The sequence below is a fragment of the Microtus oregoni genome, unplaced genomic scaffold, assembly GCF_018167655.1.
Source record: "Microtus oregoni isolate MIOR12 unplaced genomic scaffold, Mior012 000002F_ref0000024, whole genome shotgun sequence".
NCBI classification, from domain to species: Eukaryota; Metazoa; Chordata; class Mammalia; order Rodentia; family Cricetidae; genus Microtus; species Microtus oregoni.
The window spans coordinates 61,968,482-61,981,865 of record NW_024543061.1 but is presented as its reverse complement, the minus strand read 5'-3'; the positions used below and the strand labels follow the sequence as shown (position 1 = coordinate 61,981,865).

The 13,384-nt window shown below is 42.6% G+C and overlaps 1 protein-coding gene across 3 annotated transcripts in view; it reads right to left on the bottom strand.

Moving 5' to 3' along the window:
* The window catches only part of Bcl2l13 (BCL2 like 13), a 48,480-nt gene that overhangs the window by 6,055 nt on the left and 29,041 nt on the right, over positions 1-13,384 (bottom strand). For all 3 annotated transcript variants that reach the window (XM_041645368.1, XM_041645376.1, XM_041645387.1), the window contains one exon: positions 7,068-7,211. In XM_041645368.1, the coding sequence (XP_041501302.1) occupies positions 7,068-7,211 (144 nt within the window). The remainder of the gene's footprint in view (positions 1-7,067; positions 7,212-13,384) is intronic.

Genomic DNA, 13,384 nt, shown 5'->3' with positions numbered 1-13,384 from the left:
CTAAAAAAGAAGAGGGAGAATCCACAAGCAGACTCATTAATTTTAAAAACTGTCAACCTAGGAAAAATAACTGTCTACCATCAAGTTTCAGGAGAAACTCCCCACCTATACAGCTTCTGAACAGAATGTACTTATCTGAGCGCAAATGCAAAGGAGATTTTCTTTTTCCTTTTTTGAAAAAGGAGCACTTCTACCCCAGCTTCTTCCCCCACCCGAAACACATTTTTGTTTTAATTTTTAATTGAAAAAAAGTTTCCGTACACTGAACTATGATCACACCTTTTCTTTCTCCCACAGTCAAAGCTTTCTTAGTGGCTTCTTTCAGCCTTCTGAGTGCTGGCGTAACACACCTGCACCCATACCTTGCTAAAAGGGAAAGCTTTTGTTCTGTTTTTTCAAGACAGGGTTTCTCTGTGTAGCCATGGCTGTCATAAAACTCATTCTGTAGACCAGGCTGGCCTCGAACTCCGAGACTCATCTGCCTCTGCCTCTGCCTCCCAAGTGCTGGGATTAAAGACGCATGCGCCACTGCCTTGCTAAAAGGGAGAATTTTGGCAACTCCACTGTGCATCATACAGTCAATTAACTCAAAACACAGAAAAAAATGAGAACAAGATTGTGTACTCTGGGAATCTGTCACTTAGTAAATACAGAAACATAGTCATGTACCAAGTGCTAGTGAGAGTTCAGAGGAGAATTTTTTCTGGGTGTGAAAAGGCAAGGTGATGGCAGAAAAATCATGAAATTCTGGCAGCAAAGGCCATCAAAAAAGATGCAGTCTAACCAAAGCACAGAACTATAAAAGGCAGGCAGGGACGAGCAAACAATTTACTCTGCACGAGGGATAGAAAGTTCAGCCATGACAGACTAGAATTAATTCCTGTGAGGTGTCCCTTACCTCCATGCATATAAAATAATCAATAATATATATTTTGAAATTGATGACATAATACTTCTATTGTCTGTAGCAGACTGCAGTGGTCCAGCCTTTTTTCTTCTTAAATAAGACAGCTATACAGGTATTCAAATAACCAGTTAGCTTACAATTAGATTGAGCCTGAAGAAACCAGGGACAACCAAGCACTGTGGTAACTTTCTGCAGTGCTAAAATGGAGCTCTTTAGCTGTGCTGAGTGTGGAACTCAGGACTCAGAGAGGAACACATGCACTCGGCCAGAGCTGCACGCACCCCAGGCCCAACAGAGTTACTATTTAGCTTCGAGACAAGTCTCCCCTTACTGCCATTCCTCATATGGATCCTGGTCCCAGGCGTCCCCAGCTCCACTCCTGTGGGAACTCTTTCAAACTCAATATGCCTCCATTAGCATGATGGTAATGTAAAGCCAAGCAACAATTCCCAACCTTCATCAATAATGAATGTCACAAAAAGCCCTTTACGACCAAGAAAACAACCACCAGTGGCAGAACTCATGGAATTTACGGGCAGTCAGAGGTCAACCGCTGCGAGACAGCCCCAATTCTACCGCATTTCTCTTTCCTCTCATGTTATCATCTAGCTGCGCCTTAAGCACAACACGGATCTTAATGTATTCCTAAGTGTGTATCTCCTTTGTTTTGTTTTGTTGTTGCTTTTAAGACAAGGTCTCAGGTAGCCCAGGCCAGCAGCTGAGAGGAATGGAAAGATAGCTCAGTGATTAGAGTGCTCACTGCTCTTCCAGAGGACCAGGGATTGATTCCCAGCACCCACAAGGCAGCTCACAACCAACTACAGCTACAGAATCTGTCAGAGCCTGTGTGGGTCCAACACAGATTTCCTAACTCGGCTGGAACGGAGTCGCGAGGAATAATCAGACACAACTTACACGGTCGTCTTTCACAGGCAAGATCTCTCTCCAAAAAGATCCCTTGTTTATTCTCCAAACACCTTATATATTATCACATCAATTGAGAGGGAAAACACATTAGGCTGTCTCCTAGGCAACCAGGTGCATGGGTCACCTCCGCATCTACCTGTATGCTAGCAGTCAGGTAGGCCATGAAATAACATCTCTATAAGACATCCTCCAAATTACAAAGGAAGGAAGCAAACATCCTGACCAGTTTCAGTCAACACCTCTCCTCAGGAGATCTACGTTTCTAACAAGTACATCCTTGCTATTGTAGGCAGAGACAGTTTGTCCGCAGAGCTACGTGATCAGTTCAGACTGGGCTCTGTTTTGGTTTTTTGTTTTTAAGACAGAATCACTCTGTGTAACAGCCCTGGCTGTCCAGAAACTCACTTTGTAGACCAGGCTGGCCTTGAACTCACAGAGATCAACCTGTCTCTGCCTCCCATATGCTGGGATTAAAGGTGTGCTGCCACCACCATCTAGCTTCTGTTTTGTTTAAGACAGAGATTTGCTACTTAGTCTGAAATGGCCTAGAACACATAGTCCAGGCTGACCCTGAACTTGAAATCCTCCTGCCTCAGACTTCTGAGTGTTGGGTTTATAGGAATTGTACCATCTCCCACCTAAATGTATCTATTTTTCTTTTCTTTGAGACCATCTCACAGTGTAGCCCTGGCAGGCCTGGAGGAACTGGCTATGCAGACCAGGTTAGCCTTGAACTCACAGAGATCTGCCTGGTCTGTCTCTGTGTTGGGATTAAAGGTGTAAAACACCAGGAACAGCTTCCAAATGTATCATAATATATCTAAATGCAAGTTTTTCTTTCTCTGAACATTTTCTGCTATTATTCTAATAAAAGTAACCACTGTTTTCTTAAGAATTTTTACACTTATTTATTAATTGGGTATGCACACCCCGGCACATGCACGGAGGTCAGAGGACAATGTGCTGGAGTTCTCTCCTCCCACTCTGTGGGTGCTAGGGACTGAAGTTGAGTCATCAGGCTTTATGGAGTGTCCTAGGCATCTGAGACATCTTGCAGGCCCCTAACCGCTTCTCTCTAACACAATGACTCCTATCGGCCTACCAGCTAGTCTGGAAATGGTGTGATGGCAAAGCTCATCCCAGCCACAGGTGAAGGCAGGAAGACTAAGAGTTGATGAACAACTAGTTGTCTTTTGAGACCCTGTCTCCAAAAAGCAACAGAGAGGGCGCTGGGGATGTGGGACCCAGACAGTGGTGGAGCTTTTCTGCTCACAAAGGTCCTGAGTTTCAGGCCTGGCGCCAAAAAAAGGGAAAGTGTGGATAAATGAAAGTAAAATGTCATGTCTGTCTGGAATCCTTTGTCAGCTCGTAACTAATGTAGCAGCCCTCACTGCTATCAGTCTAACAAAGACCACGACTCTCTTGGGAACTCAGTTCAACTCCCTGCCTCCATTACAGCTCCTCTCACAATCAGTCCATCGATATCTCAGAGCAGAAAACCTGCCTCTAACGGATTAGCTAGCCATCAGATAGAGGCTCGGTTCAAATGGAGTCTGCTAATTACCTGACTCTCCAGTGAAAAAGCCAAGAGGGCAATGCAATATTTAGAAGACACACTATCCTTCCTGAGCTCAACTGTGTTTACTCTCAAACCAAACATAAATTATTTAAAGGAGCAATACTATCAAATGAAGTAAGCCAAGATGTCCTCCCTCTTCTTAGGGGCATTTTCTTCTTTCTCTCTTTCTTTTGCAGCACTAGGCATGGAACCCAGGGCTGTGTGCATGCCAACCAGGCACTCTGTCCTTAAACTATATTCTGACCCTCTAGAACCATCATCTTACAGCCCTATTTTTTCTTGCTTGTGTTCTAGGTACTCTATGAGGAGCCTATAAAGCCCCTACAACTCCACACCCACAGCCTCCTGTGAGTATTGTGTTAGAACTCCCAAACCTTGCTGCCCAGGAGTTTCAGGATATAAACTCTCAAGCCGGGCACAGTGGCACATAACTTTGATGCCAGCACTCAGAAGGCAGAGACACAGGAGGACCTCTGGAGCTTGAAGCCAGCCTGGTCTACATGATGGGTTCCAGGACAGCCAGAACTACAGAGAGATCTTGACTCAAAATCAAAAATCAAATCAAATAAAAGATAGGACCTCTTAGCTGGGCAGTAGTGGCGCACCCCTTTAATCCCAGCACTTGGGAGGCCGAGGCAGGCAGATCTCAGTGAGATCGAGGCCAGCCTGGTGTACAAAGTGAGTTCCAGGACAGCCAGGACTGTTATACAGAGAAATCTTATTTCACTCTACTTTGCTGAGCTCAGGTAGCCCAGAACAGCTGTCTATGTAGACAGGCCCCCTTGGGAAGAACTTCAGTGGTCATTCTTTTTGTTTGAAGTGGTTCCAAAAGTATTTGTTCCATCCCCATCACCTAAGCTTGTCTCTATGAGGACCTCCTGCTATAACTTAGCAGCTACAGTCCAACGTCTACCCTCACACCTGTCCATTATATCACAGGGCCTCAAGTTTATGTTTAATGGCTAGAAGTAGAGAAAACAAGTTACGCTTCTTCAAGCATACATATATATGAAACCAGATAAGGACATAAAGGAAATATGTTTAAACTCATGTAAAATAAAATATGACCCTGCTTAGGAGTTAGGTGAAGAAAACTGACCTAGCAATTATTAAAAGAACCATTTTATGGGTTGGGAATGCAGCTCAGTTGAGTGACTGATTGCCTACCATGAATGAAGCCCTGAATTTGATGCCCAGAGCAGTATAAACTAAGTGTGGTGGTGTAGGCTTGTAATTCTAGCACTTGGAAGATGAAAAAGAAGAATCAGGAGCTCAAGGCAGTTTAAGAGTTCAGCTACACAGTAAGTTCAAGGCAAGTCTGGCTACATGTGACAAAAATAAAATTAATTAAAACTGTATACTGCTTGCTTCCAGATGTCTAATATTCCGCTTATTTTGTTTCAAGTTTTTTGGATTTTTTTCTCATATCAGTTACAAATTATTTGTAACTGCTGCATCTGGTATAAATTTTTACCTTTTGTGTCATGACTGGTGACCTAAGCACCTATGGGTTTCATTTTTCCATCTGAGGATGAGTGGACAGAATTCCAAAGCCCATCCTCACCGGTAAATCCATCCAGAAAAGCACCTCCTCTAAACTTTATCACTAAACCTTTATCATTCACTCTCAGACATACATACATCGTCGCTCAGGTATTCAGTTTATGAGATGCGAACAGGTAACTGACTTCTTTCTAATGCTCAAACAGGACCCTCGCAAATGCTGCTTTAGTCCCTGCTAACTAACTAAGAAGACTGAGTGTGAAAAGCCCTTCTAGAGAAGCGGATTAATGTTCAAAAGGATGATGCCAAGACCCACAAGAACACATCTCAGAAGCCAGCTGTGGATGGGACTGTAGCCGAGAGGTAAGAGCTCTTGTGCAGCATGTAGCGAGACCCCAGCTTTCATCTCTAGCACTGAAGAGAACGTGGGGATCAACCCAGAACCCAGCATAATAAACACCCATACCTGAATAGACAGAATTCCCAGATTTACAGAACTATGCTGACTTAGTTGCAACCAACCTACTTGGCTTCAGATCAATTTTTACAGCATAAAACTGTTCTAAGAAACCCTTACCCTAAATGCTTCCAAGAAAATCCTTATCCTAGAGTAAACATAAGTAATCCTTTTCATGGCTGCTACTCTTTAAAATTGTAACAAGAATCTTCAAATCAGGGGAAAGAATAAGAGATTAATATCATTCAGAAAAATCTACGACAGACATTGATGAAAGTTTACAATAATTTTTCTGTGTAATCTGAAACTGAATTTTTTTTTGGTTCTTCAAGACAAAGTTTCTTTGTGTAGCTTTGTAGCCTGTCCTGGAAATCGCTCTGTAGACCAGGCTGGCCCTGAATTCACAGAGATGTGCCTGCCTCTGCCTCCCAAGTGCTGGGATTAAAGGCTGTGTCACTACGTTTGACTGTAAACGTTTGCTTTGAAGAAACTCCAACTATGTTTTAAAACTATGGAGTAAGAAACCTGATTAAAAAGAACCACTAGCAAAATAATAATGAAAAAAAAGGCTAAGAAACAATGACTACAACACTGAGTGAAAAAGGCATGCTACAGAAAAATATACAGCGTGTGATACTATACACAAAAGTCAGGCAAAATAATTACTGCCTAAGGATATACACGCATGGAAACTATGATTTTAAAAATTCAGAAAATCTGGGCTGGAGAGATGGCCCAGGGGTAAAAGCATGCACCGCTCTTCCAGAGGACCAGAGTTCAATTCCCAGCACATCAGACGGCTCACAACTACCTATAACGCCAGCTCTAGAGGGACCCAGCACCTCTAGCCCCCGTGGGCATCTGCACTCCCGAGCATACCTACATACAAACACATACACATAATTAAAAATAACAGAAAAAAAATGGAGCTGGAGAGAAGGCTCTGACTGTTCTTCCTGAATTCCAATTCCCAGCAACCACATGGCAACTCACAACTGCCTATAAAGACATCATAACCACCAATTGTGAGATCTGATGCCCTCTTCTGGCATTCAGGCAAACATGCAGAGAGAACACTATATACACAATAAATAAATAAATCTTTAATAACAAAAAATATAAAGCTTAAAAAAAGTTCAGGAAATCTGTTAGCCTTATGAAGTAACAGATAATAGAAACATATCAAAACCCAGGAGAAGAATATAAAGAAATTCAAAAATGGCAGCTGTGTGGGCTGGGGATATAGCTAAATGGTACAGAACTTGCTAACACATGTGGTCTGACTTCAGTCCCTAGCAATCTCACGCTGTCCCCTAAAGCATTAACTGTATCCTTTCCACAGACACATCTTACTGTTCCTCACCTCTTAGTTATTTTGATGTTCTTTGTTAGCATGAAATGTTTCATGACCAATAACTATTTAAAAGTACCACATATCAGTTTAAGTAAAATCCAGGTAACTTAAAATGGTACGAACAGCCTTTCTACTGCTCGTCGTCCGGAACTAACAAAAACCTACACTGTTCAGGGCAAAACAAACCCATGAATGGCCTGGGCTGGGGATGTAACTCGGCAGTAGAGACTTTCCTGCCGTGAACATCACCAGGTTGATTTCCCAGCAAATAAAAAATATCTAAAACTTTTAAAAAGTCTTAATTATATTAAAGAAAAACCGTTTTTTAAGAAGCTCATACCCAGCCACCTTGCTGCACGATGAACTCTGCTGCATGATCCTCCAGATAGGTCACGCCAAACTGCAGCAGTGTGCTCAGGGGCTCTTGACCGCGTCGTGTCAATTCCAAAAGCATTTGTTGTAGCAAAACTAGAGGCACCAAAACCTTGAATGCAAAGAACAAAACATGAAAAACATAAAACTTGGAATTCTTATATTTTATGTTCAACCACTGAAAATGTTAATGCAGACACATGGTTGTGGTTATTTCCTTCTCTCGATGCTAAGACATCAACTCCTGCTAGAAATTTCCAAGCTACTGTATGTAAATTTCATACAAGTGGGAGGAGAAAAAGTTGTTATGTGAAAATAACCATGTGGGAAACATATGTATTCAGAAATTCACACAATTAACTATAACAAAAAATACTGTAGTGATATTTCATCTGTGTTTTAATAAATACGGCTTGCCTGAAGATAGAACACAAACAGCCACACAAGTCAGCCATACAGGCCAGGCAATGATGGCACACAGCTTTAATCCCAGCAGCCACACTAGGCAGCCATAGAAACCAAGCAGTGGTGGTGCATGCCCTTAATCCCAGTACTACAGAGGAATATAAGGCGGGATGAGGCAGGAACTCGCTCTCTTTCAGTCTGAAGATTTCATAGAGGTAAGAGCTCTCTAGTGGCTGGCTGCTTTGCTTTTCTGATCTTCAGGTTGAATGACAATACCCATCTCTGGGTTTTTAATTATTTGTGGCTACAAAATGCTAAAAACAATTCAACAAAGACTAATCTAAAAACTGTTAATGCACCAATTACCAAAATTTAAGTCAACACACATACACCTATGACTTACAGAGTCTCTGGGAAAAAAGACACAAACTAGTAACAGTCACTTAAGGGAACTTAGTGATTAGGGCAGGTGAGGGAAGAGTTATTATCTTTGATTCTAGTATTTCTGCACTTTTTTCTTTCTCTTTTTTTTGGGGGGGGAGGAGGGAAGGGTCATGACAGGGTTTCTCTGTGTAGCTCTGGTTGTCCTATAACTTGTTCTTTAGACCAGGTTGGCCTTGAACTCAGATTTGCCTGCCTCTGCCTCCCAAATGCTGGGATTAAAGGTGTTCACCACTGACACCAGGTTTATTTCTATACTTTTTACATTTTGCACCAAACACTTTATTGTGTATTTGAAAAAAATTTTCATTGTTGCTCTTTCTGAGCCAGGGTCTCATGCTGCCACACAGGCTGGTTTCCACCCATGGCAATCCTCCTGCCTCGATCCCCCAAGTGCTGAAATTATGGGTGAGTGATCACATCTGGCAAAATAATAACTTAAAAACTATGAGCTACCTTATGAAAGTCACCAAACTCCAATACAAAAAGAGGCATTGTAAACTATACCTGTGGTAGTCTGAATGTATTTGGTCCCCATAATATTATGGGGGATTAGGAGTGGCACTATTAGGAGGTGTGGCCTTGGAGGAAGTTTGGTCTTGTTGGAGGAGGCAGGATGACAAGTGCCTTTAATCCAGACCTTTAATCTGGGCCACACCTTTTGTGGGATGGGTTTTGAGGTCTTTTTCCTCAAGCTTCACTCAGTGTGACAGTCAGTGGACTTCCTGTGGCCCCTGAGTCAAGATGCAGCACTCTCAGCTCCAGCACCACATCTGCCTGTGTGCTGCCATGCTCCCCACCATGACGACAACTGACTGAACCTCTGAAACTGTAAGTGAGCCACCTCAATTAAATGGTTTCTTTGTAAGAGTTGCCGTGCTCATGGTGTCTCTTCATAGCAATAAAAATCCTCCTAAGACAATACCAAATAATCCTATGGCTAGATATTTAAAATAATCATAATTTACAACAGACACTAACTAGAGTCTACTGCCTTCCTTTTGAAAACAAAAAATAATGCATACAGAAAAATAAAAACAAAAACTAAAGGACTGGAGATGCCTTGGTGGCAGAGCACCAAAGGAACTGGATCTCTCCCTAATGTCACAAATGAAAAAGCTAGAGATGGGGAGGAGGAGGAGAGGGAAGAAGAAAGAAAAAGAGGGGAAATTAACTAATGTTAATAACTGCATGCCATCTGCACTCAGGCTCTTTTGTCTAAAACATCAAAGTCTCTCTGTGACCTAAGAAGGAATGCATGAGGAAATAAACCAATTTTAGTTCCTTGTTTCTGGATTACAGAGGAAAAAAACAGAATGGCAAAGTATTTCCTTAAAAGAAAACAAACTTTGAAAATGAGTTCATGCTTTCTACTAATATTCCTTGGCTTTGGATTCTCGAAGGAATCCACTTTGAAGTCTGAATGAAGATACAACACACATCTTCATTGTTTGATATTCTCAAAGAACTCCAGCTCAAAATACATTAAAAACTTTTCTTACCACTAATGGAAATGGAAATAGGGCTATTAGAATAAGATAGGTCTTTTCCATAAGAAAACGCATCAAGCTGTCTAAAACAAAATGATTGGGCAGGAGCAGGCAAAGGATGGTTTGAGAATCCTGCAAACTCAGATCAGCTGCACAGGCCTGGGTGTCCTCTGCGACAAAGCATTCTAATCTCCTATAATCATCCAGAAGTGTGTGACATTCTGACGTTAGGCATGCTCAATCTCCTATTGTTTATTGGGGAAATGAACTGTACACATCTTACTTTATGAGCCATCATATAAAATAACATTTCCTTTCACCTGTTACAAGTTACCTCTTCCACGTCTATCAAAAAGCAGCTATCTCATTTTATATAAAATAAATGAGTAACAAATGTGAGAAGCTTTCTCTCCTGTCACTTCAGCTTGGGGTGCAGTCCCTCTATCCACTCTGGACAGCTGTCATCTAACCCATCTGTTCTCATTTTCCTTCCATGCTAACTAGTCTTGAATGGCAGCGTTCAGACATTTCATTTTATGAACTGCAGCACTTTCTCTTTTCCTGCTAATATTCTTGTTGCTACATGTCTGACATATGACTCATTCCTCACACCGCTCTGAGGTTTTAAAGACCACGCATGCATTGCTGGGGAGGGAGCAGTCTGAGAGTGCACCATAGGGCGTGTGAGGTCAGAGAACAACACTGGCAGTCTGCCTCTCCTACCAGGGATCCCACTGGTCAAACTGAGGCCATCAGGCTTGGTGGCAAGCACCTTTACCTGCTAAGTCATTCTGCCAGCCCTGTCTGTTTTGCTTAAGAGAGGGTCTCACATAGCTGAGGCTCGCCTTGAACTACTGATCCTCCTGCTTCTACCTCTAATACTAGGATTACATCTGCACCACCACACTCAACTCACAGAAATTATTAAGCAACCATCACACCAGGCTTACTTATCTGACAGGCCCTTCTTTTTTTTTTTTTTTTTTTTTTTAAGTTTTTCGAGACAGGGTTTCTCTGTGGTTTTGGAGCCTGTCCTGGAACTAGCTCTTGTAGACCAGGCTGGTCTCGAACTCACAAAGATCCGCCTGCCTCTGCCTCCCAAGTGCTGGGATTAAAGGCGTGCACCACCACCGCCCGGCTGACAGGCCCTTCTTAATGGACCTTCAGACCCACTCACTTCTATTTGTATTTTATTTATGTTTTTGGTTTTGTTTGAGATAAGGTCTCATGTAGCGGGCTGGCCTGGAGATCATCACATAGCTGAGGATGGTCCTGAACTCCTGATTCCTTCCTCTACCTTGCCCAGTTTGGGAGCACTAACGTAGATTATCTTTACATACTTTAACTTTCCTGTACAAGAAACATTAGGAGTTGCTCTAAGCAGGGCTAAGGGTGGAGCTCAGTACTTGTTTAGCAGCCATGAAGCAACACAAAACTAGGTGGTGTGGTTCAAGCTTGTAAAACAGAACATTACATGCTAATAACGCAAAGTTTAGAAGTTGAAGCCCATCCCTGGCCACATAGTTATCCTGAGGTTAGCTTGGGCTGTAATGAAATGCTGTTCAAAAACCAAAACCAGGAAAAGTTAAGTCACTTCTACAGCTCATTTATACCAACTGAATTATTCACAAGTATTCTACATAATCTAAAACTAAATCATTATTTTTTAGTAGTCTGCATTTTTGTCTTTTTTTTAATATTAAAAGGATTCAGACCAGGCGGTGGTGGCACACACCTTTATCCCCCAGTACCTAGGAGGCAGAGGCAGGCAGACCTCTGGAGTTTGAGGTCAGCCTGGACTACAAGGGGATTTCCCGGACAGCCAGGACTGTTACACAGAGAAACGTCTCAAAAAACTAAAAAAAGAAAAGAAAATTCAGGGCGTAGTCATTCCAAGAAGGTCTCATATTCACCTTTCTAGTGATTAAGAAAGGACAAGGAATATGGTTTAGCTGGTAGACTGCCTAGCATGAGTGAAGGCCTAGGTTTGATCCTGAGCACTAGAGAAACAGCCACTGAGGTACATGCCTGTAATCCTAGCACCAAGGAGGTGGAGACAGGCAAACCAGGAGTTCAAGATCATCCTCAGCTACACGGTGAGTTCCAGGGCAGCCTAAAGGACATGAAGTCCTGACTCAAAAAAAATAAATAAAATTACAAGAAAGATTAAGCAAACAGTCTTCTCTTCTTATTCTTGTTTTTTTTTTGTTTTTTTTGTTTTTTTTTTTTTGGTTTTTCGAGACAGGGTTTCTCTGTGGCTTTGGAGCCTGTCCTGGAGCTAGCTCGGTAGACCAGGCTGGTCTCGAACTCACAGAGATCCGCCTGCCTCTGCCTCCCAAGTGCTGGGATTAAAGGCGTGCGCCACCATCGCCCAGCTTTCTCTTCTTATTCTTATTCTGAGTAATTCCCTCACAGGACAACAGTATTCCTCACGGGGAATATCTTTCCCTGAGAAATTCTTGGACTGGAATGTCTAGGGGCCTTTCAGCATCAGAAAGGGTACCGTCTCCTGGCATACCTTTATTCACATTTTATTCAATTCCCTGACAAAGAATGGGCAGAAAGACAGTAAAAATGTGCAGTTTGGCAAGGAAAAGAGTATAAGCAAATATAAAGTTGCACCAAGGCATGTATGGAAGAGAGGCTGTAATCATAATGGCAAACTTCCTGCTCTGCCATAGATGACAGCAGAGTTATCCTAAGCGCAAGACCCCTTCAATTCAAGGCAGTAGCTTGTGAAAAGGTTTATCTGTTTGAAAGGAGAGAGCTAAGAATACAGCAAGGGTTCCCTGCTCAAAAACAAAGACCTTGGCACACACAAACTACTGCAGCTGTGATCCAAGGGGCCAGGCTCCATCTGGAGCTGGCAGCAGAACTTGGCAGCATCACCCACGTGGTACTAGGAGGCTTTACACACAAGAAAGATGCAAGATTGAGAGATTAATGGAATCTTGTCCATGGTTCCAGAATGCTGCTGAGGCCAGGCAACTGTGGCAGGGTCAGAGTCCCTGCAGGAGAGGCTCTGAGAGGCTACTGTGGGAAGATGTTTGCAATGAAGCCGCTGGGACACTGGAGACCATTGAATAGCCACCAAGGAAAGATGCAGGCATGCTGAAGCTGCTTCAAGAGACAGACTATGTGTGCTGTGGCCAGCAGGGCTAGCCATGCTAGACTTCTTCACAGTCATCTCCTCCCAATCTGCCTTTGCAAGGCAACAGGCAGGCAGCACAGTATAAGACAAGGGATAATCACACAACACAGTGGAAAGGCAAATGTGAACTGGTTGCTAGTCAAGAGATCCTACACAAGCTTAACCCTTTCCTGAACAGTCATCCACCTAAGTAAACAAATAACAGAACAAAGCTCATTATACTGGGAATGCAGTTCTCCAGTAGAGTGCAAAATCCAGTCAGCAGGATATCCCACCCCTTCCAGCCCCAACATAGGACAATAAAATCCACTGTGCATTCTTCAAAGGAGAGTCTGGAATGATCAAATGAGATACCACATGAGACACACTACTATGTAAACTATAAAATCAAAAACGGCGTTAATTTTTTTGTTCGTTTGTTTTGTTTTGTTTTGTTTTACAAGGCAGGGTTTTTCTGTGTGACAGCCCCAGCTGTCCTGGAACTCAGTCTGCAGACCAGGCTGTCTCAAACTCACAAGATCCGCCTGCCTCTGCCTTCCAAGTGCTAGGATTAAAGGCGTGCACCACCACCGCCCAGCGTGGCATTAATTTTTTAAAAGAACCAGAAGATGTATCTAAATGAATATCTCATTCTTCTCTAAGACATGTTAACTCACATGCTAACAAGTAACTATCTGGGGACAAATATCATGTTTAACACAAAGAAATCAAGAAATGACAGAGAACTCAGAGCACAGCAAAGGAGAGAGACCACAGGGCACATTGTGGAACCCTGCGCATTAATTTAAGAAAACAGTA